At 40.5% G+C, this 26669-nt stretch overlaps 2 protein-coding genes across 9 annotated transcripts in view; one reads left to right on the top strand and one right to left on the bottom strand.

Moving 5' to 3' along the window:
* The window catches only part of ENOPH1 (enolase-phosphatase 1), a 28335-nt gene extending 9606 nt beyond the window's left edge, over positions 1-18729 (bottom strand). Inside the window, exons 1-3 of one of the 2 annotated variants that reach the window (XM_074346223.1) lie at positions 18516-18729; positions 2616-2717; positions 826-1028 (exon numbers count right to left, since the gene is read on the bottom strand). In XM_074346223.1, the coding sequence (XP_074202324.1) occupies positions 826-914 (89 nt within the window). In that variant the 5' untranslated portion in view covers positions 915-1028; positions 2616-2717; positions 18516-18729. Of the gene's footprint in view, positions 1-825; positions 1029-2615; positions 2718-17877; positions 18187-18515 lie in introns of those variants that run through there. The other variant, XM_010950325.3, reaches the window with a different exon arrangement.
* A 196-nt stretch (positions 18730-18925) lies between these two features.
* HNRNPDL (heterogeneous nuclear ribonucleoprotein D like) lies at positions 18926-25633 on the top strand. Of its 7 annotated transcripts, XR_012500319.1 has the most exons (9): positions 18956-19570; positions 20361-20529; positions 20619-20780; positions 21243-21374; positions 21529-21643; positions 22111-22281; positions 22597-22689; positions 23066-23170; positions 23844-23874. XR_012500319.1 is itself a non-coding variant. In XM_010950332.3 (8 exons), exons 1-7 carry the CDS (start codon positions 19128-19130, stop codon positions 22665-22667), a joined length of 1263 nt encoding a protein of 420 aa, XP_010948634.2. In that variant the 5' UTR covers positions 18926-19127; the 3' UTR covers positions 22668-22689; positions 23844-25633. The 7 variants fall into 7 exon arrangements, 5 of the variants coding, with proteins under 5 accessions (XP_010948634.2, XP_074202272.1, XP_074202285.1 ...); XM_010950332.3 differs by lacking the exon at positions 23066-23170 and having other exon boundaries at positions 18926-19570; positions 23844-25633; XR_012500316.1 differs by having other exon boundaries at positions 22597-23170.
* The last annotated feature ends 1036 nt before the right edge of the window (positions 25634-26669 follow it).

Here is a 26669-nt window from a genome sequence, read left to right as displayed (position 1 = left end):
AGGCATCTCATTTGGCAGAAAAACAAAAGAAATACAGGCAGCTAGTAACAGTCTTGGATCTTAGGTTTACATCAGATAATGGCCTGGGCGGGAGGGTACAGCTCAGCGGTAGAGTGTAGGGCTTAGCATGCACAGGGTCCTAGGTTCAATCCAAGTATCTCCATTAAAAAAATAGATAAATAAATAATCAAACCTAATTACCGCCCCCCAAAATTTAAAAAAAAAAAAGGTAACGGCCTAAAATCTTTAGTGGCAGTGACTTATTAAGAACTTCTTAGCAATACAGGACTCATGAAGACTCCTTCGGCAGGAGAGCTCTCAGGAACTCCATAATCAAGACGCCACAGTCTGTGGAAGTTGCTGTATAAGCCCAGAACAGAGTGGCACTGTTGACACTGAGTAATCCCACAGTGACAGTGACAGGGTGCATAACTTCACAGCATTCTTACTTCTCCAACAGAACAGAAAGCAGGTAACCTCATGGTCCTGGGAAGCAGCCCAACAGTGCTATCACTCATATGCTAAGGATCACACATGACTCAGTTCCGGGAGGCTGCCGTTTTCTAGGAAGCTGTTCTAGACTGGGATGAAAAGTCTTACAAGCATCACACAAAGACAGACACTGGTTCTGGGGTATTTATCTGGTGAAGTGCTTTGGCCCCAGCCTTGAAAAACGAAACGAAACGAAATGAAACACTTGTTAGAGTAAAAAGAATGTTGTTTTTATCTACTTTATAAACCATACAACTTACACGAGGACTAGTGAAAAACGTATTTGCTTTGGGGGCTGGTGGAGTGTTTAGAGTCACTTAGGGAGCTACGTACTCTGCCTTCACGTGCCCAGCTTTGAAGGCCGCCCTCCACATGTGGCCCTGTAGCTGTTTCAGCGCTGTGGTCTTTCGGTCCAGAGACATCTGCCAGCACACATTATCTACCACCGCCTGGATCAGCTGCTCCAACTCGTCCGCCCCGTCCCCAGATGCTGCGGGGATCGGGACAGCCCCATCCAAGTGGGAGTCTTCTTCAGCCTGTAAATCACAAACAACACAAAATTTGTTTCTTACTCATTTTTAAAAAGATCCCTTAAGTGATATCCAAAAACTTGCCAACCAACTTTCTCTAACTACCATTAGCACTGAAAAGCACTATTACAAATTAAAGTATCCTACACTCTGGCGCTGATCTGAATGATTCCTAAAAGAAACTGGATTGTAATGAATAAATGTACATTACCAGGGGAAGGTACAGCTCAAGTGGCAGAGCGCATGCTTAGCATGCATGAGGTCCTGGGTTCAATCCCCAGTACCTCCACTGAAAAACTAAATAAATAAATAAACCCAAGTACCTCTCCATGGCACATAAACAAAAAGTTCTAAAAAATTAAATAAAATTATAAACTTCTAAAAAAAATTTACATTACCTTTCCTGTATTACTAAAGCTGAACTTAAACCGAGAGGCACGTCATATGTGAGAAGAGAGACAGCACTTAATGATAAAATGATACAGTAAGACCTGGTTTGTCGATTCACTTACTAGGATCAACAAAACAGGACTTCAATTAAATCTGACCCTCTACTCTGCACTGTAACTAACTGAGGAAGAAATAAAGAAGATCTCAGTGAAACTAGTTGATGCCTAGAATTCAATGAAAAGCAGCCAGGAAAACAATGTCTGGGGTTGGTTCACATTCGGTATCCTGCAACCTCCCACATCTTGCAAAGACCCTAACAGCTATTTAGAACAACGGCCCTGTGACAATGCACATGTCTAATCCCTAAAAACTCAAGGATTTATATACTACAAAGGGAGAATATGCAGGTATGTTTCAACAAAAAGAGTTGAGACAACAAAAAAGTTAAAAGAGGGGAGTGTTTCAGACCCCCCGGAGTTATCCAGAAAATTCAACAAACCCAAATACACTATGCCCCTTTCAATCCTAATATTAAAAAAATAAAGAGAAACTTCCACATTGTCTGATGTAAAAAATTAACTGGAAAATAACTGCTGGAGAGTTAGGTCTGCACAGTTTATAAGATTTCTGCCACTAAAGCAATTTTAACAAGAAAAACAGAACAGGAGTTCCACAACACACAATGTGGAAGGAGAAAGACTGCAAACTGGAGAGAGATCAGAGCAGAACAGAGCACATGCAATGAAGGCGGTAAGAAGGCTGGGCCAAGTGTCCGCTGGGGTGAGAGGTCTGTGAGGGCCCAGGAGCTCTGTGGAGGAGCAGCCAGGGCTCTTGCCACGAGAAGGTGAAGATGGAGAATGAGTTGACGAGGTGCTATCGCCCGGAGACATTCACGAAAAATGTGATGACACAAAATCTTTTCGCATCCCACCCAAAAAAGGCTTAGTTTTACAAATGCATGATAATTTCATGCAATTGAAATAGCTCCAGAAATAGGCCATGGTGGAGACAATAAACTGCCATGATCTGGCCATTTAATTATGTACTGTAAATTCCTAAGCCAGCAAGTCACTGCAACTTCCATGCCCTGTGAATCCAGAGCACTTATTTGAAAATATGCTCAGAGCATAACCTAAGTCTTCAGGCATCCTCAGTTCTATCACACTTGGGAATGTGGGAGCAATGGAACAGAAATGTCCCAACCTGTTTCCTCAAAAGACTGACATCCTGCTGGCACTCCTCTTCTTCCCAGTGTGTCTCCAGATACCCTTTAACATTTTCTTTGATGTAAGGAAATAAAATGTCCTGTATAAAAGCACAAAAAGAAAAAACAAGAATTAGCTTTAGTTGTTGGCATGAAATCAAGTTCTTCAACAATCTTACCTTAACTAATTTGAGCAAAGAAGCCACTGAAATTCTCACTGAAAATATGAAAATTGCTGCTGTGGATACAGGAGTGAGACAGAGATGGAGACCAAGAAACAAGTGAACTAGATCAAGAGTCAGCAAATTACAGCCCATCTGTCAAATCTAATCCCCTCCCGTTTTTATAAATAAAGTTTTACTGGAATATGGCCACATTCGTTTACAGAGTATCTAGAGCCACTTTGGGGCCACAATGGGAGAGCTGAGTATTTTTAACCAAGACCAAATGGCCCCAAATGTCTCAACATTTACTATTCAGTCCTTTACAGAAAAAGTCTGCCAGTCTGCCAACTCCTAAACTAGATGGCTAGACCGTAGGATTTTGAGGGCAAGGATGAGGTATACCCTGCTTACAGCTATATCTCAAAGCACACCACAGTACTTGGGACATGTACATAATTCAAGTATCTGCTGAAAGAATGGCGTCCATGTATGACAAACGTCTTAAAAATTACCTGATCACCATGATTCTTTCTTGGTAATCAGAACACCTACAGAATACGCCATCAGAAGGTGATGTGCAAAACAATTCAGATATAAGTAACCTGTCAGTAACCAATGATTTCTCTTAGGTTAAAATGCATTTACTTGCAATTGTAGCACACGTATCTTTCCAAATCCAATGACGCATTCGATAAAATTTTAGTGTCGATTATATGCTAAGATATGCTAGTCCCTGAGTGGGGCATAAAGGCGACTGAACAGATAAACAAGTCACAATCCCTTTTCTCAAAAAGCTAATAAGCTTTTTAAGAACTTAGTGGGGGGAAAGGGGGGATGACAGGTAAACAAACAACTGTAATGTGGTACAACGGGTGAGACAAGCAGAGCATGCACAGAATGCTGTGCAGATCCAGGGTACAATGGCCCTGCAGCAGTCTTAGCAATAACCAGTCTAAAAAACAGAAAACAAACATATGCTATGAATGTAGGCCCCAGGTATATAATTCAGAGAAAGCCTTACATTTTAAGGGAAACTATAATCAGGTGGAATCCAAGAAGTCTGTTTATTTAAATTTATTCATTCATTTATTCAAGTCTGTACTAAATGCCCAGTACAGGGCAGGCCTTTGTGGAAAGGGCTGAGGGTATAATTGTGAGCAAAACCCATGCGTGATCCCTAATCTCAAGGAGTCCAGTAGCAGAAACAGACATTAAACTTAAGAAAGTACTTTAATAAATGGTACAAATGAGAGGTACATACTACCATTAGGGCATAAAACAGGAAAGTCTGATCGAGTGAGGGAAGTCAGGGAAGGCTTTGCTGGAGAAGTGACCACAGAACTGAGACCTAAAGCAATGATTCTCAAAGTGAGGCCAGGACCTGCAGTCCTTTCAGAAGACCCAATTCTAAGTTCAACTTAAATTGCAAATGAAAATACACAACACAAGAAAGTTATTATGGCTTTTTAAAAATGGTGGGACTTAAGTGGTTACCTCTCTTCATGATACATTATTCAAATTTCACCTGCCCTAGAAAAAATAAAGAAGTCATTCAATTTTGCTTGTTCTGTGTGGCATTCCAGTAAGTAATGGATCACTCAGCAGATTCAGGATAAACAGTGTGATCAGGCAAAATTTTCAGCATACTTGACACAAAAGCCTTGCTTAAGCTCAATAAAAACTCATTCTTGGTCTTAAAGAAGGAAAACGAAGAGCTAAGATTGACAGCTTTCTCTTACCGCGAGAGATTCCTTTTACTGCGCTGATGTATTTCTGATTTTCTGCTTTTTCAGTTTTCCCATTATGCCCTCCCTATTCCTTTTTTTCTCCTACTTAACACCTCTCCCACACTCCTGCACTGTGGGATGACTGCAAAACGCCCCCCTCCCTTGAGAATGCCACCTCAGAAGACATAGCAGAACTGAAGGGACCCAGACACAGCCACTCCTCTAATAGGCAAACACACGTCCACAAAGGAAGAAGTTCAAAACAAAAGTTATAGTTGCACTGGGCATGCTGCAAAATAATTGGAAACAATCTAAATCTTTTATCAGCTAGAGAATAAACTGGGGTACATTCATACTCATTATGCAGCAATTAAAAATGAATGTACTGAGAGTATTTACCAACATGAATAGAAACTAGAATATGAATAAAACTCTAATACAAAATGGGATGTATTCAGGCCCTGTTATAGCTGCAATGTTTTATTTCTTTAACACCTGAAACAAACATATTATCAAAATTTAATTCGCTTTGTGGTGGGGCGCATGGTCACTAGATTACTCTTTATTCTTGCTTATTTTAAATGTGTTACAATTAAAAAACAAACAAGCCAGCAGCTTTGACCCTTCATCCTACACTTTTCTCACTTGGTCATTCCCCTCCAGTGTCCTGCCTCCACTATTTCCCAACTCCCAAGCAACTAGAAATACTCCCAGCGGAAAACTTCTGATCAGGTTCAGGGCTGCCCAGTAACTGAAGAGCTGAAGAACTCAAAAGTTATAGAAAGGCATGCAGTGCTACACTACTTTGTGCTTCACAAAGTCGAATTTCCTATATCCAGCTTTACTGGTACCAAGAACAATTCATGGAAAGCCTGTTAATCCTGAGAGCCCAGGTTCTTAACCTCTGAGAGCCAGCAGATGAAGAGCACAGACTCTGGGCAGCATGCCAGGCTAGGATCCTCCCTCAGCCTTTCACTAGCTGTGTTCAAGTAACTTATCCTTTCTCAGCCTGCTTCCTCATCTGCTAAATGGCAATGATAGTACCAAAGTCACTGCAGTCATTAGAGGTAATTAGATGGATGAAAGCACCCAGTACCTTAACCACTAATTATATACCCACAAACATTTAAACAGGGCAAGGATCTTCTTTACCCCGATTCAGTGATAATAGCAGAGAAGTCCCTAGAGGATAAATAACAAGCACAGCCAACTCATTCATTCAACATTTACTGAGGACCTACTGAGTTGCCAGGCACTTCTGATAACGGAGTTATGAACCATAGTCCCTCTCCTCAAAGAACTCATGGAAATAAAAGGTCAAGGTTTCAAACAATTCTGAACTTTTGGGAAAAGGCTGAGAAATCAGAAATTACTTTAGGACTCCTGGTCATCCAATTTGCCTCTTTCCTCTATATATAAAACTTTTCCCCTGCACAAAGTAAACAAAGCTAGGCAATGAAGCTAGAACTCAGTAAAACTGGAATATCAGTATTACCTGGGATTGGCAAATTAGCAGACTGTTCTACTTTGGTGCAAAAGTGTTACTGCATAACATAAAAGTACATGGAGCAAATAACTGAATTGTGAAGATTTTAACTATTCTTTCTTATTGAGCATCCATCACGCAAAATAAATAAAATGCTTCGAGTTGCTTATTTTTAAAAGCTAGTAATTATACCACAGCCTGATATATATTATGATACCAGATAAGAATGCTCTAAAAATAGACTTTTTAAAGCTAGTGCTTATTGTCCAAGCCTGCCCACTGAAAACTTTCAGGCTTTAAAAGGAATTCCAGAAATAACTGTGATGATAAACGTTTTAACTTCAGTTATAATCCATTTACAGATAATTTCAGAATACTATAATATGGGAAAAAAATGCTGAAATAAATCCAGGATTCTACAAACGTGTGAATATTTTTAGTCCACCAGGAGGCCTCCACGGGGTTGTTACAGTTTAGTAGTACATATAACAAAAGGCTATGGAACTAAATGAGAGTATTTGTCTTTCAGGGGCCTATGATTCAATTCCACTAAATGCTAGAGGGGATACTATGCAAGCAGCAATTTGTATCACTTTACACAACTCAATGATAGCATTCTGAAAGAGCTCCATTAAGGGCCACAAAATTTCTGAAGACCTAATTAAAGAAGTTGCCTCATAAATGTTTAGAAGGCCAAGTATGGATTTGTTTTATGGTCAAGTGGTCATTTTAATGAAAAGGTCATTGAATCAATAAAAATAAAATTGTTGCTATAATATGTACTCAAGTCTCCTTTGAAGAAAATGGGCAATAAAAAGGTAATGGGAAATACTCAGAGTACTACAGCTATTTAAAGAAACGATTTAAAAGCCTTCCAAAGGAACCACACAATGCAAATGATTTATAGTACTTGAGAACTGGACATCTTTTCAGCCAGAAAATTAAACAACACAAAGGCAATTATTGATGGGCTATTATTTCTCTATGAATCTCAGAGGATAAAAAGCAAAGGAAATTTAAGTAGCTTGAGGGGTCTTAAAAACAAATTACATTCTCTAAATAAGAAATAAAACAGATACATAGAGCATAATGTTATTTTGGGGAATATCTAACAGATAGAACAAAATCTAAAAGAATATGGACATAAAGGTTTACAAAGGTTTTCTGTGGGTCATGAGATTTCAAGGGAAAAAAATTTTCTTTTTTGATGTATCTATTTTCTACAATGAAAGTGTATGATCTTTTTTTAAACTGAGATACAATTGACATATAACAGTATGTTAGTCTCAGGTGGACAACATAATGGTTCAATATTTGCGTATATTGTGAAATGATCACCACAGTAAGTCTAGTTGACACCCACCACCACACAGTAAGACAAAGTTTTTTCTTATGATGAGAACTTTTAAGATCTATACTCTTCACAACCTTAAAATATACAATACAGTATTATTAACCACAGTTACCATGTTGTATATTATATCCTTATGACTTACTTATTTTAAAACTAGAAATGTGTACCTGCTTGAACACTTCTAATGATGGGGAATTTACTACCTCTTGGAGTGGTCCATACTATCCAACAGATAGCTTCAGCAGTTGTGGTATCAGAATTGCTCCTTAAATATCCTTCCTGAAGACCATACTAGGAATTACCAAGAGAAGTTTTGGTGCTCTGGCTTCTACACAGGGCCACATGGGGCTCAGGAATTATAACTCTGCTGTCCCTATTTTCATGGGGTAAGCAGAGACATAACCATTCCCCTTTGAAAGCTGAAGACTTTAGAATATTAGATTTCACCTGCAGTCAGAAAGAATTAATAAACGTGCTGCTCATAAGACAAAAGTATCTTCTAAATCCCATTAAGATTAAACTGCAATTAAAGAAAGATAAACTATAATCTAATTAATTGCAGTGAATCACATCTCACAAGAAAAGGTTATCATTACAAGGGGCTAGCAGTTGGGATAAGGTTTAAAGAAGCAGCAGAGAGACAGAATACCCGTAACTCATGATTTCCAGAGAGGGAACAGAGTCCTATTCCTTAAGTGTGGAGGGGAAGGGGAAGGAACTGACGTTTAACTGTGAATCCACCTACCATCCCTGCAAGGTGCCCCCTTGTGAACAGATGAAGAAACTGAGGTTCAAAAATGGTTCACTACTGGCACAAAGTAAAGCCACGATTCAAACCCAGGCCTATCAAATCCCAATGCATGAGCCTATCCAGCTGTGTGGGTGGATGACTTCAGGGAGCACAGCTCACTAGGACCACCCAACTCCCTGGATCTGATATTATATTCTCTATAGAAATTTCTAACACATCTTTTCTCAAAGAGACTTCTACAAAGAAAATGAGAGATTCTGGTTCACCAGACAGTTCTGTAATAGTTCCAGTAAATAGGAATAATATGAGTAGTCGTAGTAATAGTGGGATTAACTGCCAGCATTTACTGAGCACTCACTATTCCAGGCACTTCTCTATCTACAGCCAATCTTTAGTGATGGCATCTAATCCATGATTTTTAAATACCGTCTATTGCCGATGACCCCTAAATCCACAGCTTTAGCCTGGACCTTCTGTCTGAACTCCAGACTGGTTTTCAACTGCCTATCCCAGATGTCTGAAACAAGACTCTTGCTTCTACCCCTAAACTCTCCTTCTCCCACATCTCCGCGACCTCCATAAGTGGCAGCTCCATCCTTCCAGATCCTCAGGTCAAAAGCCTTAGTCATCTTTGACTCGTTTCTCTCACACTCCACATCCAATCAATTCATCAGCAAATCCTGTCAGCCCTACCTTCAAAATATATTCAGAATCTAATCACTTCTCACCATGGCCACTGCTACCAAGCACTCCAAATTTACTCAATGAATTTATTAATGAATGGCCTGAATGATGTCATTTCAACCCTCATAATAACCCTGTGAAATAAGTGCTCTTATTTCCTCCATTTTACAGAGGCACATAAAGGTTAAGTCTAAGTTAAGAAGCTCTGATTTTACTTTAGCAATCAGATTTTTTTTTTATTCTTTTGATGGAGGTACAGGGGATTGAACCCAAGACCCATGCATGCTAAGCACGTGCTCTACCACTGAGCTATACCCTCCCCTCAATCAAGTCCTTTTTTTTCAGTTCGAAGAGTCAGATCCCTAGAGCCTGATCATCCCGGTCGAAGGCATTTAATTAACTTACTGAACTTACAATGCTGTGGACCCACAGCAGTGGGGCCCAGTGCAGGAGTCAGCCAGCCTCCTGCAGCATATCAGCTTAACTGCCAAGCACTGGTCCGACCATGAGCTCCTCTCCAAAGTCCTACCTAAGTCCCACTGCTGGGGTTACCACTAGTTTCCAAACCCCATATGTTAGTCTCTCTTTACTCAGCACTACTTTTTAGACTTAAGAAAAGGAATTTGTTAGGAGGTCACATAATGAATCACTGAAAAGAAAATCAAGTTAAGAAATGGACTACTCACGTACATACCTAGAAGACAAAAAACCCTTTTCTGTATTAAAGAATTCTGTCCTTGAAAAGAAATCTCTGTTTCTGAAATGGAGTCCCCTGGGAAGGTTCCAATGAGGTTCCAGGAAGGCCTTTGAGGACAGGACTACCGGCTTTCCACACAGCGCAGAGAGGTGATGCTGGAGAACTGGATGCTGTGGGACCAGAGTGGGTGGCTTCCACCCCTTCTGACTCCTGCCTCCACCAAAACCAATTTTGAATATTAAATTAAATGACTTTATAAAAGTGAAAATCAAAAGTTTTATTTAAAAATAAGCTTTTACTGTAAAAAAAAGTGCCTTTTTTTTTCGTGGAGGCATGACAAGGGGTCAGCTGTGAGAATGGAAAATTTTAAGAACCATCAGACAAGGTAGGACTTTTCAGAGCTAAACACAGGATATCCTTTAAAAGTTCATCAGAATCGCTTCTATATGTAATCTAAAAAACAAAAGGGACACAGATGAACTAATTATTTATAACTTAGATGAACATTTGACTGTCCTTTATGATTGGATTACTGCATTCTGTTGATTCTTATTTTGTGGTTGGCTTTATTCCTTTGATAACCAAGTTTAAAAAGCTAAAGCTCTAAACTGTTCTTACAATGAACAGTACATATACATAAATTTTTTAAAAATTTGCAGTATATTGTATATATGTATTTACATGTAATATATTGGATATGTGCAGTCATTGTTTAAATTTTACCTAATAAAACTGAAAAATGAAAAAAAAGTTTATTAGCACAAGATAAATGCCCATTTCAGTGTTTTTACAACAGGGGTTATATATTAGAATTGGTACCTTTTTGGGGTTGATGTGACTACATTTCTTTCGAGGATATAAGTGACTTTACTGTATGCAAAGGAAAAAAATCCAAAGGAATATCCACCAAACTCTTAATGAGTACTGCTGAGTGGTAGAAGCAAAAGAGGCATTCACTCTCTACATTATATTCTTCTGTAATTTATAACAAGTGTGAACTCACTTTTGAGGAAAAATACATTATCCTCACATTAACAGATACAAGTTTCCATATAATAATATTTAGCTCTTTAACTTCATTTTAACTGTTAATAAAATTTCTGTTTCTTATGGCTTTTAATTTCCACTATTAACTGATTTCTTTCTCTAAAACTTGCAGATTTTAGAAATGTTGGGTCAATGAATATTCTAATGCCACTTTAGAGATGTCAGTTAAATTGCATATTGTGCAAATAAGATAAAGTATCACTTGAGGAAATCTGAAACAGCAAGGAGAGCAGAGGTGGGAGAAACAATGCCAGCCCCTCCCGTGCCCATTCTGGAATGTGTCATATCACCATCAACAAGCATTTGCTGAATGCCTTCTGTGCAAGCAGCATGCCAGGCTCTGGTCTCTGTCTGTTAAGGAGCTCTTGGCATTGCTGGAAAACATCACACACAGATACCACCACGAGGCAGCATCTGCCGCAGTGACAAATACATGGCCCTGCAGAGCAGAGAGAGAGGACTTTGAAATTCCTGCTTTCAGAAGACTTTGCAGACATGATTTAAACTAAGGCTCTCAAGATGGGGCGATTACCCTGGATTATCTAGTCGGACTTCATACAATCATAAAGTCCTTGTAAGTGAAAGATAGAAGGAGGGTCAGAGTCAACATCAGAGACTGAAGGATCAATCTGAAGATGCTACACTGCTGGCTTTGAAGACAGAGGAAGGCCCAAGAGCCAGGGAATGTGGGTAGCCTCTAGAAGCTGGAAAAGCAAGGAAAAGAGTTTCCCCCTAGTCTCCAGAAGGAACACAGCTCTGTCAACACCTGAGGCCCACTTCAGAGTTCTGACCCTCCAGAACAGTATGACAAATCTGTACTGTGTTAAAACCACTATGTTTGTGATCATATAGGGAACTAACACAGCAGGTTAAAGCAAGGTATTCACCTGCCCATCTGCCAAAATACCCAAAGCCTTATTACGCAGGTCCCTATCGTACACACATTCAGTGAAATGTTTGCACTAACAAACTATCTAGAAAACACAAGATGGTGGTAGTGGGGGAGAGGAGGGATCCACAAGGGAATTTTGGAGATCTGTCAGGAATTTTCAGGCCTATTATCCTGCCTTCCTTCAAGTACATGTAACTCCTTTCTATTTGTCCTTTAAGAAAGGTACTTTCGCTTTACAGTTCAGTTTCTGGAAGACAATTTGCAAAAGCTGGGGAAGTGGCCAACTGCTTAATGCTTTGGTGCCTACCAGCTTATTTTAGTTTCTTGCCCTCTTTTGTCAATTTACTTGACTTTTGAGAGGCTTTGGTTCTGTTAATTAGGACAGACCTCTTCTAATTCACCTACACTCTCTTGGTCTGTAGATCATCTCCAATGAGCCATGAGAAAAGAGAAGCAGTAAGAGACCTAGCCATAGATAGACTTACGAATCTGTGCAAAGCCTAACTACTCAGAATGCAGTCCATGGACCAGCACATCAACATCCCCTGGAAACCTGTTTGAAATTCAGCATCAAGTTCCACTCCACATTATTCAGCCATAAAAAAGAATGAAATTTTACCATTTGTGACAACATAGATGGACCTAAAGGGTATTATGCTGTGAAATAAGTCAGATAGAGAAAGACAAATACCGTATGATGTCACACATTGAAAAAACAAAACAAGTGAACAAATAGAACAGACTCACAGATACAGTGAACACACAGGTGGCTGCCAGAGGGGAGGGGGTTGGAGGGATTAGTGAAATGGATGTGAGAGATTAAAAGACACAAATTTCCAGTTATAAAATAAATAAGGATGAAATGTATAGCATGGGGAATAATACAGTCAACTGTAATCCTTTGTATGGTGACAGATGGTAACCAGACATGTCACGGTGCATTTTATAATGTATAGAAATATCAAATCACTATTTTGTACACCTGGAACTAACACAGTGTTGGAGGCCAGTTATACTTCCATTTTTAAAAAAATGTAGACACTGGGAAGAAATGCATGAAAATGCAAATGATGGTTACTTCTGGTGCATGGGGACTATGAGTGATTGTTAATTTTTACTTAAGGCTTTTATATATTTCTAATTATCTGCAATGAACATGTATTGCTTGTAAAGTTAGAAAGAAAACAATGTCATTAAAGATGAAAAAAAAGTTCCATTCCAGATCTTCTGAATCAAAGACTACATTTTAACAAGATCTCCAGATGATTTGTATACACATTCAAGTCTGAGACACACGGATATAAAAAGCCATTGGCAATGGTACTCACCATGACCCTCTTCATAAATTTCAGGGACAAATATCCTCAAAAGGTTCATACTTTCAGTTAATGGAAGCTTCTTTTTTTTTAAATTTATTAATTGATTAATTTTTATTGAAGTACCATCAGTTACAATGTCTCAATTCCTAGTGTACAGCACAATGAATGTTCCAGTCATGCATATGCATACATATATTTGTTTTCAGATTCTCTTTCATTAAAGGTTATTACAAGATACTGAACATAGTTCCCTGTGCTCTACAGCAGAAACTTGAAGCTTCTTAATTTTTACAAAGATTTTACTTTCAAGCACAAAAGTTTTCCTAAGGTATAAATGAAAAAAAAGAAAAACATGCCCCTCTACTCTCCCTGGCAAGATTTGTTGAGATGGTGGATGAAATATTGACGTAAATGTATTTATTTTATGAAGTTTTTTCAAGGGTTAGAACATTCAGTAAATGTTCATAGCCTTATGAGGTTGATATCCCCACAGTACAGCTGAGGAAATACATACCTGGACTCAGAGACATGAACTTGCCATAAAATCATTTAGGCAGGAGCCAAAATGCTAACCCAGACTCGCACAGTCCCTAAGACCATCCTTATAAATACCACTCTATACAGCCAGTCCTCATTATTTGAAGATTCTGTATTTGCAAATTCTCCTATCACTAATATTTATTTGTAATCCCCAAATCATTACTCACTGCCTATTCCTGATTTTCTGAGGACAGGTACATATGTGAACAGAATGGCAAAAATTTTGAAACACCAGAGACAACACTTTCCCAGAATGAGGTGATGCTCTGCCTTCTTATTTCACCTCTCATGTTTTAAATGAGTCCTTTTCAAAATCTAATATATTATACATTAAATATACATATTAATATATATAATATTTAGTGCCATATTTTTCACATTTTGTGCCTTTTGTTGGTGATTTTGCAGTTTAAGATGGCCCCCAAGCAAAGAGCTAAAGCACTGTCAAGTGTTTCTAAGGGCAAGAAAGCTGCCTTATGGAGAAAATACAAGTGTTAAAGCATTAGTGCCATTGGCAGTGAGCTCAATGTTAATGACTCAACGATATACATTAAATAAGGCAAAAAGAAACACACATAAAACAAGGTTATGTATCAATCAGTTGACAAAAATGTGACCAGAGGCCCGCAGGAACCTAATCCTGCATTTCATCTGGGGACAATGATTCAGTATTTGCTAAGATGGTGTTCACAGTGACTTTATAGAACACAACTACCCCAACTGTTGTTACGTGTACTAACCTGACATGTAACAGGGAAGGCACCAAATTACAGAGCACTTTCAGAAACAAGATCATTTTCTCCAACTCAAAAGCAATGGTTGAAGGTTCTTGACAGGATAACCACAGGACTGGTAATGGTGTTATTTCATAGCTTACAGGCTAAAAACATTAGAATAATACAATGCACAAAGTCAGAAAGTGGATATTACATCACCACAGACAAAAGATCAAGTGGTGGCTCCATGGGATGGGTGCAGGATGATTCAGGGGGATGAGGGAAGAGAATACAACAATATTCATTCATATTTACTCTTTAGATCTCATCTTTAAATTCCAAGTCACTTTATAACTTAATATAGTACAATAACATGTGTACACAATAAATTATATTGGTAGTGCCTACAGTATAATTTTGCTGATGGTGTACACGACCAAACAATGTTGGGAGATCACCACTGTAGAGGATCAAAGTCAGCACCTGAAAAGAAAAGAAACTCAAGAGGCGTTGTGTCCTGCAATGAGGGGCAAGGCTGGGGTGCTGAAGACTCAGATGCACTGGGAACATCTTAGGAAAGCTGGGTTCTATTCTGCTCTGCCTGCAACAAGTTGTGATGATCCTCACACAGGACATTCCCTCCAGGCATCAACTGATTGATGTGAGAAATTAATTATCTGGTTGTGACACTGACTAGATGATCCAAGCTAGGAACCCTTCCTGCTCTAGAAATTTGACCATTCTGACCCAAAGGAAATAAGACATAATAGCAGGTAAGTAATACCATTGTTTACTGTTGCCTGGAGCCTAAAGACTGGAGGCATGCCCTGATAGAACCACAGGCTGCTCACAGAACACCACTTCCCAGACTGGGAAGATGCTATGGAATTCCGTAAGATATCCAGGACTGCTAGTGCTAGATAGTTCAGTTGCATAATATACACATTCAACTGTAAGTGCTCAGTGGGAAAAAAATAAGAGAAAGAGAAGAAATAACCATAACAATGCTGGCATATCCATCTGCCATTCCAGTCGATGAAGGTGTTCTGTTCCCTGGGACAGTCTCAGGCTCCAGTGTCTCTTATAGCATGAATGGTTTGGTGTGAGGCTAATGTGTGACACAGTATCATTTTTCATCTACATCACCTATTCCCAAACTAAATACTTCCTCTGATGCTCTTGGAAAGAAGAAGGGATTCATTTCAACTCTGAAGGGAAAATGGCTGCATGACTTACTGACAGATGAAATCAGTCTCCAAAGAGGACTGACTTCCTAAGGGTATTTCAAAGGCAATTATTGACAATGCTCAATTTTCACAGTATACACTGACTGTAGAACCAAACCCCCAAATAAAGTAAGACTCAACTATAGTTATTCTGTTCCGAGGGTTCACTCCTAAGCCTATCACCAAGAGGTGGTGTAAATTGAAATTTGCTACTATATACTTTTATGGTACTTCTTCCTGATTAAAGCACTCTCATTTAACACCCACAGAGGCCAGGCAAAGAAGATGGAACAAGCTCTGTGGTTCCCATTTCAGCGATCCAGTGCAATAAAAATAGAAAGAGTAAAGACTATGGAGTCAGACAATTTGGTTTCAAATCCCAGGCATATTGTTCAATTTTTCAGAGCCTTATTTTCCTGTTAGTAAAATGCAAACAATACACACACCTCACACAGTTTCTGAGGATGAGTCAAAGTATACAAGTCGCATATATACAATAGTCAGTGTTTCCTTTCATCATGCTACAGGAAGTAGGGCTACAAGTTCACACACCTAATGTGACTAATGAAGCCCAAAGCAAAACATCTCCCAATTCACAGCTACATGCTCAGAGGTTCAAGGACATAATATACCATTTCTTTAAAAGGTGTTGAAAAGATAAAAGATACTCTGCTAAAAGTTTTTTGGTTCAAGTAAATTTGTGAAATGCCAGTCTCTTGAAGGCTGACAAAGCATATATGTGCGTACAAGTGTGTGTATGATATAAAGGCTGAGAAGGTGTGCAACAAATAAATCTGGTTGAATATGTATAGAACATTTCTCCAAAATGCATTTAAAAATGGAATCCTTTTTTGCATGATTACTATCAACATCCACATAAACAATGTTCTGAACACACTTTTAGAAACACTAGTTTCGATAAATCAATACATAACAAATAGGCTATTATATCATAATAGATTAGTTAATATTAATATAAATAATTATAATAGGTTATAGGACAAAAAACAAGAAACTACCCTTTAAACAAGATCCCTGAATAGTATTTTTGCAGCCTGTCTTGAATTTGCCTATAGTCTGGAGTCAAGTCCACCCAAAATCTATTTAGACTACTAAGATATTTTTATTCACAGAAAGCTCTCAGAATAAGTCTGCCAGAAACAAAGATTCCAAGAAGCAGATCCTGTCATCTTACAGAAGACAAATTGGGGAAAAAAGATGAGAGAGACGCTTTATGTTTTGTTACAAAATGGCTTTGCATGAGGTATCTTACTCTCTAAACTAACTTTCCAAGAACAGCACGTATCTTATGCCACATTACTAACTTTCCCATCATTATCTCTGGTCTCCTATTGACGGTGGAAAGCAAGAGAAAGCCAGGATGGAGACAGTGCCTTGTAAACTATAAACCATAAAGACGAGGAACCATAGTTTTCTTTGAAAACTACAAGAGAGCAGTTATTGTCACAATCAACAAGAAAAAGAAAGTCAACTCAATTATCAGCATTTGGCCAATCCCGGTTTTTCTGCAGAGGCCTCAGGTGTGCTTAAAAACGTGGGAAAATGCCAAACTAGATTTCTTAAGAACTTTTGCTAGGATGTCAAGGTACTGTGGCATTTCCAAAAAATTTGTAAGCAGTTGTTCTACTGGAGTCCTAAAACTGTACATTGTTTTGTTATAACCTCGATCCAAAAAAATCATTCTTTACAGGTAATTTTTTAAAATAAAACTAAATTTAACAAATTTAAAATTCAGACACTCAGTTTGTTGGAAGATGGGGTTTTCCTACTTTGTAAATAGTATCTCGATTATTATTGCATGTAAGCATTTCTAGTGAATACTTTTAAACCTCTAGAAGTCAAATACAGAGAAGACTAAGCCCGAGGAATTCCTTTAAAAACTAAATTAATATTTGATATTTCCTTACCCTGACAAACACAACATATATAAAAAAGGAACCTGCTCTTATGCGAAGTTGTAAGTTTGTGAACTAGGTGCAGACAAGTGTTGGTTAGCACTGACAACCTAGGAGGAAGGCTTTGGGTTCCTTCAAGCTTCCAAGGTTCCTTCAAGCTTCCATGTTTTGAGAAAAATGAACGGAATCTAGCCTAGTCCAGTTTGTACCGTGTGCAGTTCAGCCACTACCTGCAGGAGTGGGAAAGGGCGAAGAGCAACCATTATCGCCTAACATACCAGGGTTACCTGAAAAGTCATCTTGACATTTCAGTCTTCCATTTTGGGGGTACTAGAAGCCTCAAGGACCACTAGATTGCGGCCGATGACTCGCCTAGTCCATCCCCGCACAAGGTGCGCGCTCACCTGCGGGGCGACGGGAAGTACACCTGCCCGGCGGGAGGCACCCACATCGCCTCACCCAACCCCGGCGGACCTGCCCTCCTCCATCCTTCTTCGCCATCACTTTCATCCCTCCCCACCCATCTGCATCTAACCGAGGGGCAGGGACGGGGGAAGGCGAAGATGGTGCGGTGAGGAAATGCATCCCCACCATCTGCCGCAGACTACCTCCTCCCATCCCACAGCGGATGCAAAGTCACACCGCCCCTCCTACGCCTCGTGTCTCTAAGGCAAGGTCTGCAATAGTTAAAATTTTTTATTATTTTTAAGCCAAAACTTCCCCACTCCCTTCCGCCCCTCACCTTCACGAAAGCAATCGGGGTTGTGGTACCTTCGATATCTAACAGGATCACAGTGACTTCGGCGGGGACCGAAAGCACGACCATTTCCCTACCGGATGCTACCACGGGATCGGCCTACGGATGGGAAAGGCGGAGGGCGGCGCCGGCTGCGCCCGCTACAATGTGTCGGGCTTCCGACAGTCCCGCAAGAATCCGGGAGCCGGCAACCGCGCGCGGCCTGATGCACGAGGCGGAGAGAGCACGTCCGCACACCTGGAAGTGGAGAAGTCCACAGCACTGGGGCCCCGAACTCGCGAGCAGCCCAGGGCCGGAGGTCGAGACCACGTGGGCAGGGAAAGGGGGCGGCCCTCGCGGGGTTCCGAGGGGGCGGGGAGAGGTAATGGCGACGACGCCGATTGGCCGCTAGAGGGCCTCAAACTCGATCCGTCAAAATGGGCCTCGCGTGGGCGGGAACAAAGGAGCGAACGCGGGAGCCGGGTGCGCGGGCGCGCGCCCTCCGCAGACTGAGCGAGCGGGAGAGGCCCGGGGCACGTGCAGACGGGAGCCCCGCGAGTGGCGCGCCGGGGATGTGAGTGCCCCTTGCCCTCTACGGCACCTAGCCCCCTCCCCGCCCACTGCCTCCGCTTTTGCATATTTACAGTAATCCGACCCGGCCCGCGCCCCTCCTCCCGTCCTCTGTCAGCAAAGAGGCCGTTTGGGTCTCGGGCTGGCTGACTGTGTTGGCCTGGATTCCGGCCGATCGGCTTGGGAGGCCCGTCACGCCCCCTCGGCCCGCACGCCTGTGGCGGCAGCGGAAGAGGCGCCCGCGCCGCGCTGCTGCCCGGAGGGGCCGTCGCGCGCCCGCTTCCTGTTCGGCTGGTTCCAGCCAGCTCGAGGACAAAACACGCGTGCGCGCGGCGGACGGGCGGGCGCGTTCGCCGCCTCAGCCGCCGGCGCCGGGCGCAGTCCGCCTTTTTCCGGAACAGCTCGGCCACGGTGCTAATCGATAGCAGCAGCCGCCACAGCAGCTCCGCACTGGGCGACCGAGGGCGGAAAAAGGCGGGGTTGACGGCTCTTTGCTGGGAGTGGGCTGGACCGGACGCCAGAGACAAAGGCTCTCAAGGCAAGAGGGGCTGTTGCCCTGCGACGGCGCTGCTCGGGATTTTTGACCCCAGGACTTTTCGCCCCTTCGTCTTTCTCTTCCGACGCTTCTCTCTTCCCAAGCCCGCTTCCCCTCACCCGCGACCTCGCTCCTCACCCGGAGGGCCGCGATGGAGGTCCCGCCCCGGCTTTCCCATGTGCCGCCGCCATTGTTCCCCTCCGCTCCCGCTACTTTAGCCTCCCGCAGCCTCTCCCATTGGCGGCCGCGGGCGCCGCGGCAGCTCGCCCCGCTCCTCCCTTCGCTCGCTCCCAGCGCCGCCCGGCAGGGGGCGCGGCGCGCCCAGCGCCACGTCACCGCCCAGCAGCCCTCCCGATTGGCGGGCGGGGCGGCTATAAAGGGAGGGCGCAGGCGGCGCCCGGATCTCTTCCGCCGCCATTTTAAATCCAGCTCCATACAACGCTCCGCCGCCGCTGCTGCCGCGACTCGAACTGCGCGCCAGCACCCCCCGGCCGACAACGCCGCCACCATGGAGGACATGAACGAATACAGCAACATAGAGGAATTCGCAGAGGGGTCCAAGATCAACGCGAGCAAGAATCAGCAGGATGACGGGTACCGCACGCTTCTCTTCTCTCCCCTTTTTCTCTCTCCCCCAGCGCGCCGCACGCGCCCTGCGTCCCTCGGGAGCCGCGCGCTGCCCCCATTCTTGCCCCGAGTGGATTCCCCGCGTGCCCGCCGGGCCCTACTAGGTTGGAGAGAAGAGGGAAGTAGGAGACGGAGGAGGTGACTCGGGAGGCCCGCGGAAGGTGGGGGAAGGGCAGGGGGTTGGAGGAGGAGGGCGGCGGCGTCCGGGTCCCGAGTGCGCAGGCGCCGCGTGGGGCCTGAGGGGGAGGGGCCGGCTTCGCTGCGCCACATGCTGCAGCTGCCGCCGCCTCTTCATTGTGTCTGTTGGGACTCTGCGCGGTTTTCTTGGGGAGAGTTTAGGGAACTCTTGGTTTGCGACACAGTAGGCGACTGGTACCCAGATCTCTAGTAGGCGATGTGATGAGTTCTTTAGATGGGACGTTCGTTTGACAGCTGAGGAAGACGTGAACCTAAGTTGTGTGGGATCGGTTCAGAGAGTTGGATTTTGTAGTCCAGAACAATTAACGTTTTGTTGGCCTCTTTTAAACTTTGCACTATGCAATGTGGAGAGCAAGCTGTGCATCGTTTTGAATAAGTGACCTTGGTGAAATTTGGGTATTTTTGTGGTTTATTCATGCGTATCTGTAAGTGGGTTAAATTACTTGTACGTGGGGATAAATTTCCCCGTACTGATAGTTTATTTTGTGAACATAATTAATTTCAGAACTTAACCCGTTTAAGCTATTTCTAACCTTTTTTTAAAAAAAATTATTTTTAGTAAAATGTTTATTGGAGGCTTGAGCTGGGATACAAGCAAGAAAGATCTGACTGAGTATTTGTCTCGATTTGGGGAAGTTGTAGACTGCACAATTAAAACAGATCCTGTCACTGGAAGATCAAGAGGATTTGGATTTGTGCTTTTCAAAGATGCTGCTAGTGTTGATAAGGTACGAACATGTTTTGCATTGTGCTGCTTTTTGCAAATTGTTGAGAGCGTTGGTTGTATGTTGTCAGATTAAATAAATCTGTTTTATAGGTTTTGGAACTGAAAGAACACAAACTGGATGGCAAATTGATAGACCCTAAAAGGGCCAAAGCTTTAAAAGGAAAGGAACCCCCAAAAAAGGTTTTTGTGGGTGGACTGAGCCCAGATACTTCTGAAGAACAAATTAAAGAATATTTTGGAGCCTTTGGAGAGGTGCGCTATGTTTTATGTTTACGTGTATTTTCATTGGGTATGTTTATGTAATGTTAATCCCTGGTCCAGTTCTTATAGAACAAACTCATGTGTTGGGTGAGAATGGGATTAAATTATTGCTCAAGTCCCTTCTAGTCGCTGTACCTTAATACTGCTTTCTCTGGAAAGTAATATGTAGTTTATTTTGGCAAAAAGGTGGATGCTTTGGTGTGGTCAGGATTTGGATTTATTAACCAGTGGCATCTGTTGAGTAAGAAACGGTATTAAATAAGGGAGGTTTTGCTCTCCCGTCTCTCTAAATGCTCTATAAACAAATCACTTCTAGTAAAGCGGTAGTCTGTATGGAAGTTATCTCATTAAAATAACGTGTCATGTTGAAGGTTGAAAAGGACTTGTGGCATTGTAAAATCTGGTGGGTTTTTACCATTACTGGATGATCTTGAGTGTGCGTCTTGATTTCAGATTGAAAATATTGAACTTCCCATGGATACAAAAACAAATGAAAGAAGAGGATTTTGTTTTATTACGTATACAGATGAAGAGCCAGTAAAGAAATTGTTAGAAAGCAGATATCATCAAATTGGTTCTGGGAAGGTAAAGCCTTTTAATTACATTAAGTGGAAAATGTGAGGGTTTTTTTTTTTTTAATGTAAGTGAAATTTATCCAAATGTTTTTGAGAAGAAAAACAAATGGCTTGACATTAGACCTTCAGTAACAGTTCTATTTGTTTTTAAATTTTGTTTATAGTGTGAAATTAAAGTTGCTCAGCCCAAAGAGGTATATAGGCAGCAACAGCAACAACAAAAAGGAGGTAGAGGTGCTGCAGCTGGTGGACGAGGTGGTACTAGGGGTCGTGGACGAGGTGAGACTTCATTCCTAGGAATTTGACTCAGTGATTAAAGCTATACACTGCTAAATGTGAATAAGCCCATCAGGAAGAAAATCCAAATTTTAACTGTCCCAACATGGAAAATGCCCAGCTTAGTGGGTGGGTTTTTGTTTTTACTGAGTTTATTGGTTTCACCTCTTCAGAGAATGGCCATTCTGACAGTGTCATTGCTGGTGGGAAAATAGTACCATTAAATGTAGTTATAAACAGTCTACTTGTCTTCACATTCATCCTGATTATTAAATTTAGGAAGCCTGATACTAGCACAATTGGATTTTCTGCCCCCTTATGACAACTGGAATAATGTTTTCTTTCTCAGATAGCAGTATAGATGTCCATTCTGCTTTTTTAAGATTTGCAGAGTGAGGGACAGGAACACATTTTGTGTTAGGATCAGGGGTCAGAAGTTGTTTCCTAACAATCACTGTGCATTGTTTCAGGTCAGGGCCAAAACTGGAACCAAGGATTTAATAACTATTATGATCAAGGATATGGAAATTACAATAGTGCCTATGGTGGTGATCAAAACTATAGTGGCTATGGCGGCTATGATTATACTGGGTATAACTATGGGAACTATGGATATGGACAGGGATATGCAGACTACAGTGGTAAGAATATTTAACTTAACTTCATAAACCAATGGTATTAAAATTCAGTGTTAAATTGTGTATATGGGTTTTCTATTGAAGCGTTTGGAGCTAATTTATTTTTGGAGGCATTTAACAGTCGGGATTATGCTAATATAGAGGTATTGGTCATTAGAAGTGTTTTAGAATGTATGGCGTGATTAGTTTATTGTCACTTAAAATACCTGATTTTAATATTTGGCATGCAGAACTTTGTGTATTTAGTAGTTTTTGAATATATAATGAAACCATTTCATAGAAAACTAAAACAAAATTGTTTTTGTCTGTTCAAAATAGGCCAACAGAGCACTTATGGCAAGGCATCTCGAGGGGGTGGCAATCACCAAAACAACTACCAGCCATACTAAAGGAGAACATTGGAGAAAACAGGTGTGTATAAGAGTACAAGAAGCCAGTGGACATGTCTAATTTAATTTAAAGATCAATAGACAAATGAAAAATATGTAAAAACAAAATATCATGTAGCCTGTTTTTACTAAATTGTTAATTTTTTACTTGCTTTAAAATGAGCCTGTTTTGCCTAAAGTGTCTATAGATCTTTAACTTTAAAGTCTTATCTCACTTTCTTTAGTATTACAGAAAAACTTAAGAGTTTTTCTGTTTGCTTTGTGTACCAGGTGGTCTAGAGGAATAATTAAACTTTTTTAGAACTATTAACAGGTAAAGTACTGAAATGGGTACAACTTAAGGAAAACAAGAATGTTGTCTTCTAACTCTGACATTATACCTTGTTTGTACCCGCCAGCGGGAACTTCATTGCAGGCCGTGTGTCACCCTGACCACGTCTATCTCTGGGGGTCGCACGTTGCGGGCAGAGCGCAAGGCATACACCAGAAAACGCTGTCCTGTGGTATGGTCTCTTCCAACTTCATGTACCAGCGTAAAGATTAAAGTGGAAAACTTCAGACTTTGGCTTCTTTTTTAATCTTTTTGAAGATTAAGTGTCTTAACTTAAATGGTTTTTTACAGGAGTTAAAGTACATAAATGCCTTTTTACAGCTTAATCATTTTGGTCTTCTGTTTAGTGTTGTATTTCAATTGTGGAGCCTCATTTTAAGTGTTCATTCTTTAAGATTTAATGCTTGCTTTTTCTTTTTATAGCTAATAGTGAAATCTACAAACCAAAACAAGAACTTTAAAATCTGGGATATAAATTAAAGATCATATGCACATAGCAATTTGTTTTCTTGCAATACAAACCCATTAGAAATTCATGTTTGTGATAAACAGCATTCTTCATGGCTTACTAGAGATGTTTCTAGTAGACCTTGATCTAGCACAGTTCAACCTGTGAATATGGGAAGGTTACGTTCCCAGATTTTCTAAGTAAATTTAAAATCATTTGGGAACTTAAGGGTGAATTTATTAATTACTGAAACTGCATTTTGCCAATGAATTTGCATGTGATCTTTAATTATTGAAGAAAAGAATAAAGTGAGAACTTAAAACAATTCATGAAAGTGGACCTTTGAAAGTTTGTCATAGTTGCACAAATCTAATTGCCGTTTTGTTTTTGTTTTTAGGAGGAGATTGCTAAAGTAACCCGTCTTGCAGGACGACACTGAAGATTGGTCTCCTGTTGATCTAAGATGATAATTTTGTAAAAGACTTTCTAGTGTACAAGACACAACTGTGTCCAACTGTATATAGCCGCCAATTAGTTTTCTTTGTTTTTACTTTGTCTTTTGCTATCTGTGTTATGACTCGATGTGGATTTGTGTTTATACAAATTTTATTTGTATGGTTTCATGTTAAACCTCAAATAAATGCTTCCTTATGTGATTGTTTTTCTGCGTCAGGTACTAAATAGCTCTGTAAAAGTGTAATTTTAAATAAGCAATAATTAAGGCACAGTTTATTTTGTAGAGAGTATTGATCCATAGGGAGAAACTGGTCTTTTATAAATAGCCAGCTACAGTGTTTACTCTGTTCCCCTTTTTTGTTAGATGTATTCTAAGCTCTGAGGCTTCATTTTTCTGTTACCTGAGGCTTCCACCATACCTTTAAGTAATGTTTCCTCTGTATATCTGGAGACTTTGTCATGAAAATCTTCGTGACATAGTGTTGTGATTAGTGGAAACTTTCTAGTAGACCATGAATCTTGGTTGTATTTTGAAAAGTAATTTTCTGATGGCGCAGAGCATGCTGGTAACTCCTTTTATGAATAGAAAGATTTTGATTTGTTCTTGTCTCTGGAAGGTCGTTTGTTAGGATTTGCTGTATTCTAATCAGTGGTCTGCTAGAAAGTGCTTTGACTAATGATCATAATACTTAACTTTGTTTTCTTGATTAAAATGTCCAGATATACACAGGAAAAAGCACTTAAACTGTGATAGGAGCTACAGTTTAAGAATATCAGATATAGTTGCATTTAACACAAAGGGTTTGGCAAATAGGTATATGGTTATTAAAGTTTGAGCAAAGATTAGATTAAAATATTTGAAGTAGTGGCTGATTAAAATTAAATTGTGTACTATTCTGTTGGTATTATGTCACAGCAAGCACCAAACTGAACAAAATGTTTTCTCTTGGGGCATTGTTAGGAAGCTATATTGGATGTTAACTGTTACGTGGTGTAAGTTTATAGACGTCACGATAGTAGGTTTCATCATTTTTAGTGCAGTTAGTGCATGAGCTGAGTAGTTATCCATATTCAGACATAGGAAGGAATAGTGGGGAAAGGTATACTTTAAACCTTACATAAGTGAAAATCTAGGTGTGACCAAGTCATGTCATTACAGCACATCTTCTAGTGCATTAGAAAGAGTGGTGTTAGCTCTAGATTTTGGAGGATATCCTCGGTAAATTCAAGCTTTGAATTTTACATTCAGTGTAGTTAATGAATTTAAGGTTTTCATTTTATTTCTGTGGTTCTATGTTAGCCACTAGACTGGCATACGTGTTCACATGTGGAATAGTTGACCTCACCTTCAACCAAGTGTAAATTTTTTATGTTAATGAACCTGCCTTTTTTTTGTTGTTTTATTTGGTGCCTGCAACTTCCTTTGTTCCAATGTTTGTACTTGCTGGGCTATCAAGTTACAGTGCTTTTGGCCTTGTTTTGCTCCTGTTTTGCTCTTTGACCCTACACCTAGGCCAAGTACCAATGTTGGCTATTACAAGCGATCGTTCATTCTTTCAACATGCAACCTTAGGGAACAGAAAGGAGATTTCAAGTTGTGTTGTGAAAGTCAGCAGGTGCAGTGTCTTAGGGCAGTGAATCCTGTAAGTTCAAATTTATGATTAGGTGGCAAGTTGACATTGAGATTGTCCTTTCCCTGATCAAAAATGAATAAAGGCTTTTTAAACAAAATCCAAACTCTTCAATCAAGTCTTGATATATGACTTTGAAGAAACACTACATCTGGATATTACTGTCTGAGATCTTTTAGAAAAACTGAAGCACTTAGGACAAACGTACTCGACTAGCCTGTATATTCTCAAATACACTCCCTGACCTGTTTTGTCCAAGTTTTGTGTGTCACTACATTAGCAGTTTTGCTGATGTTAATGTTAACATTAACAAAATTAACTATAATCTGTAGTCTTATAGCTCCATTTACAAGATTAGGGGTTAAGTGTTAAGATGTTTATGGGGATACTAATATTAATAAGCAGAGCTTTTATTCCTTTGTCTTCCATGCTTTTTCATAATGGTGACAGACTAGACACTTCACTAATCTGAATAAATTTCAATGCAAAGAAACCTGAGAAATTAATTGCTGTGCATTGGCAAGATTTGATGCCAACCACAGGATTAGGTGATTCAAGGATACTGCGATTACATAATTCCATTTTAAATGCAGTTTATAGTTATAGGAGATGAGTGTTTTTCTACCATTTGAATTTATTCTAGGGATAAGCAATGTCAGGAAATGTTTTGTAAAATTACCTAAAACTTCCAACCTACTAGAATTGCCATCAACTGTGGTCTCAAATTTTTTGAGCAAAAGCAGTATAACTCTTTGTAGTCGTTCAAAAATGTATTACCATACAATATGGGCTATTTTAGCATTGGTTGGGTTTTTTCCTGTCCTGAAATAGTCTAATTAGATGTGGGATTTCAGTGAGTTTGGGTTGCATAGCAAAAAGTTAAACTTTGACATCCCCACCACTGCATTTTATAAACTAGGAAAGAATATAAGGGTGTTCTGCAGATTACAGAGTAATGCTGAGCATTCTGAAGGTTATGTTCACTTTAACTGGCAGTTTTAATTCCTGGCTTTACTCTTCTGTCTACTCATTTTGAGACAAGTACCATTTGGGGAGGCATAGCATAATCAGGGTGATGGGACTTAGGTGTGGTTTGCAAAGGGATACTTGATCTGATTTGAAGTCTAGGAATTCCA

The sequence above is a fragment of the Camelus bactrianus genome, chromosome 2 (assembly GCF_048773025.1).
Source record: "Camelus bactrianus isolate YW-2024 breed Bactrian camel chromosome 2, ASM4877302v1, whole genome shotgun sequence".
NCBI classification, from domain to species: Eukaryota; Metazoa; Chordata; class Mammalia; order Artiodactyla; family Camelidae; genus Camelus; species Camelus bactrianus.
The sequence above is the reverse complement of the archived record's forward strand: the minus strand, read 5'-3'. Positions and strand labels throughout refer to the sequence as shown.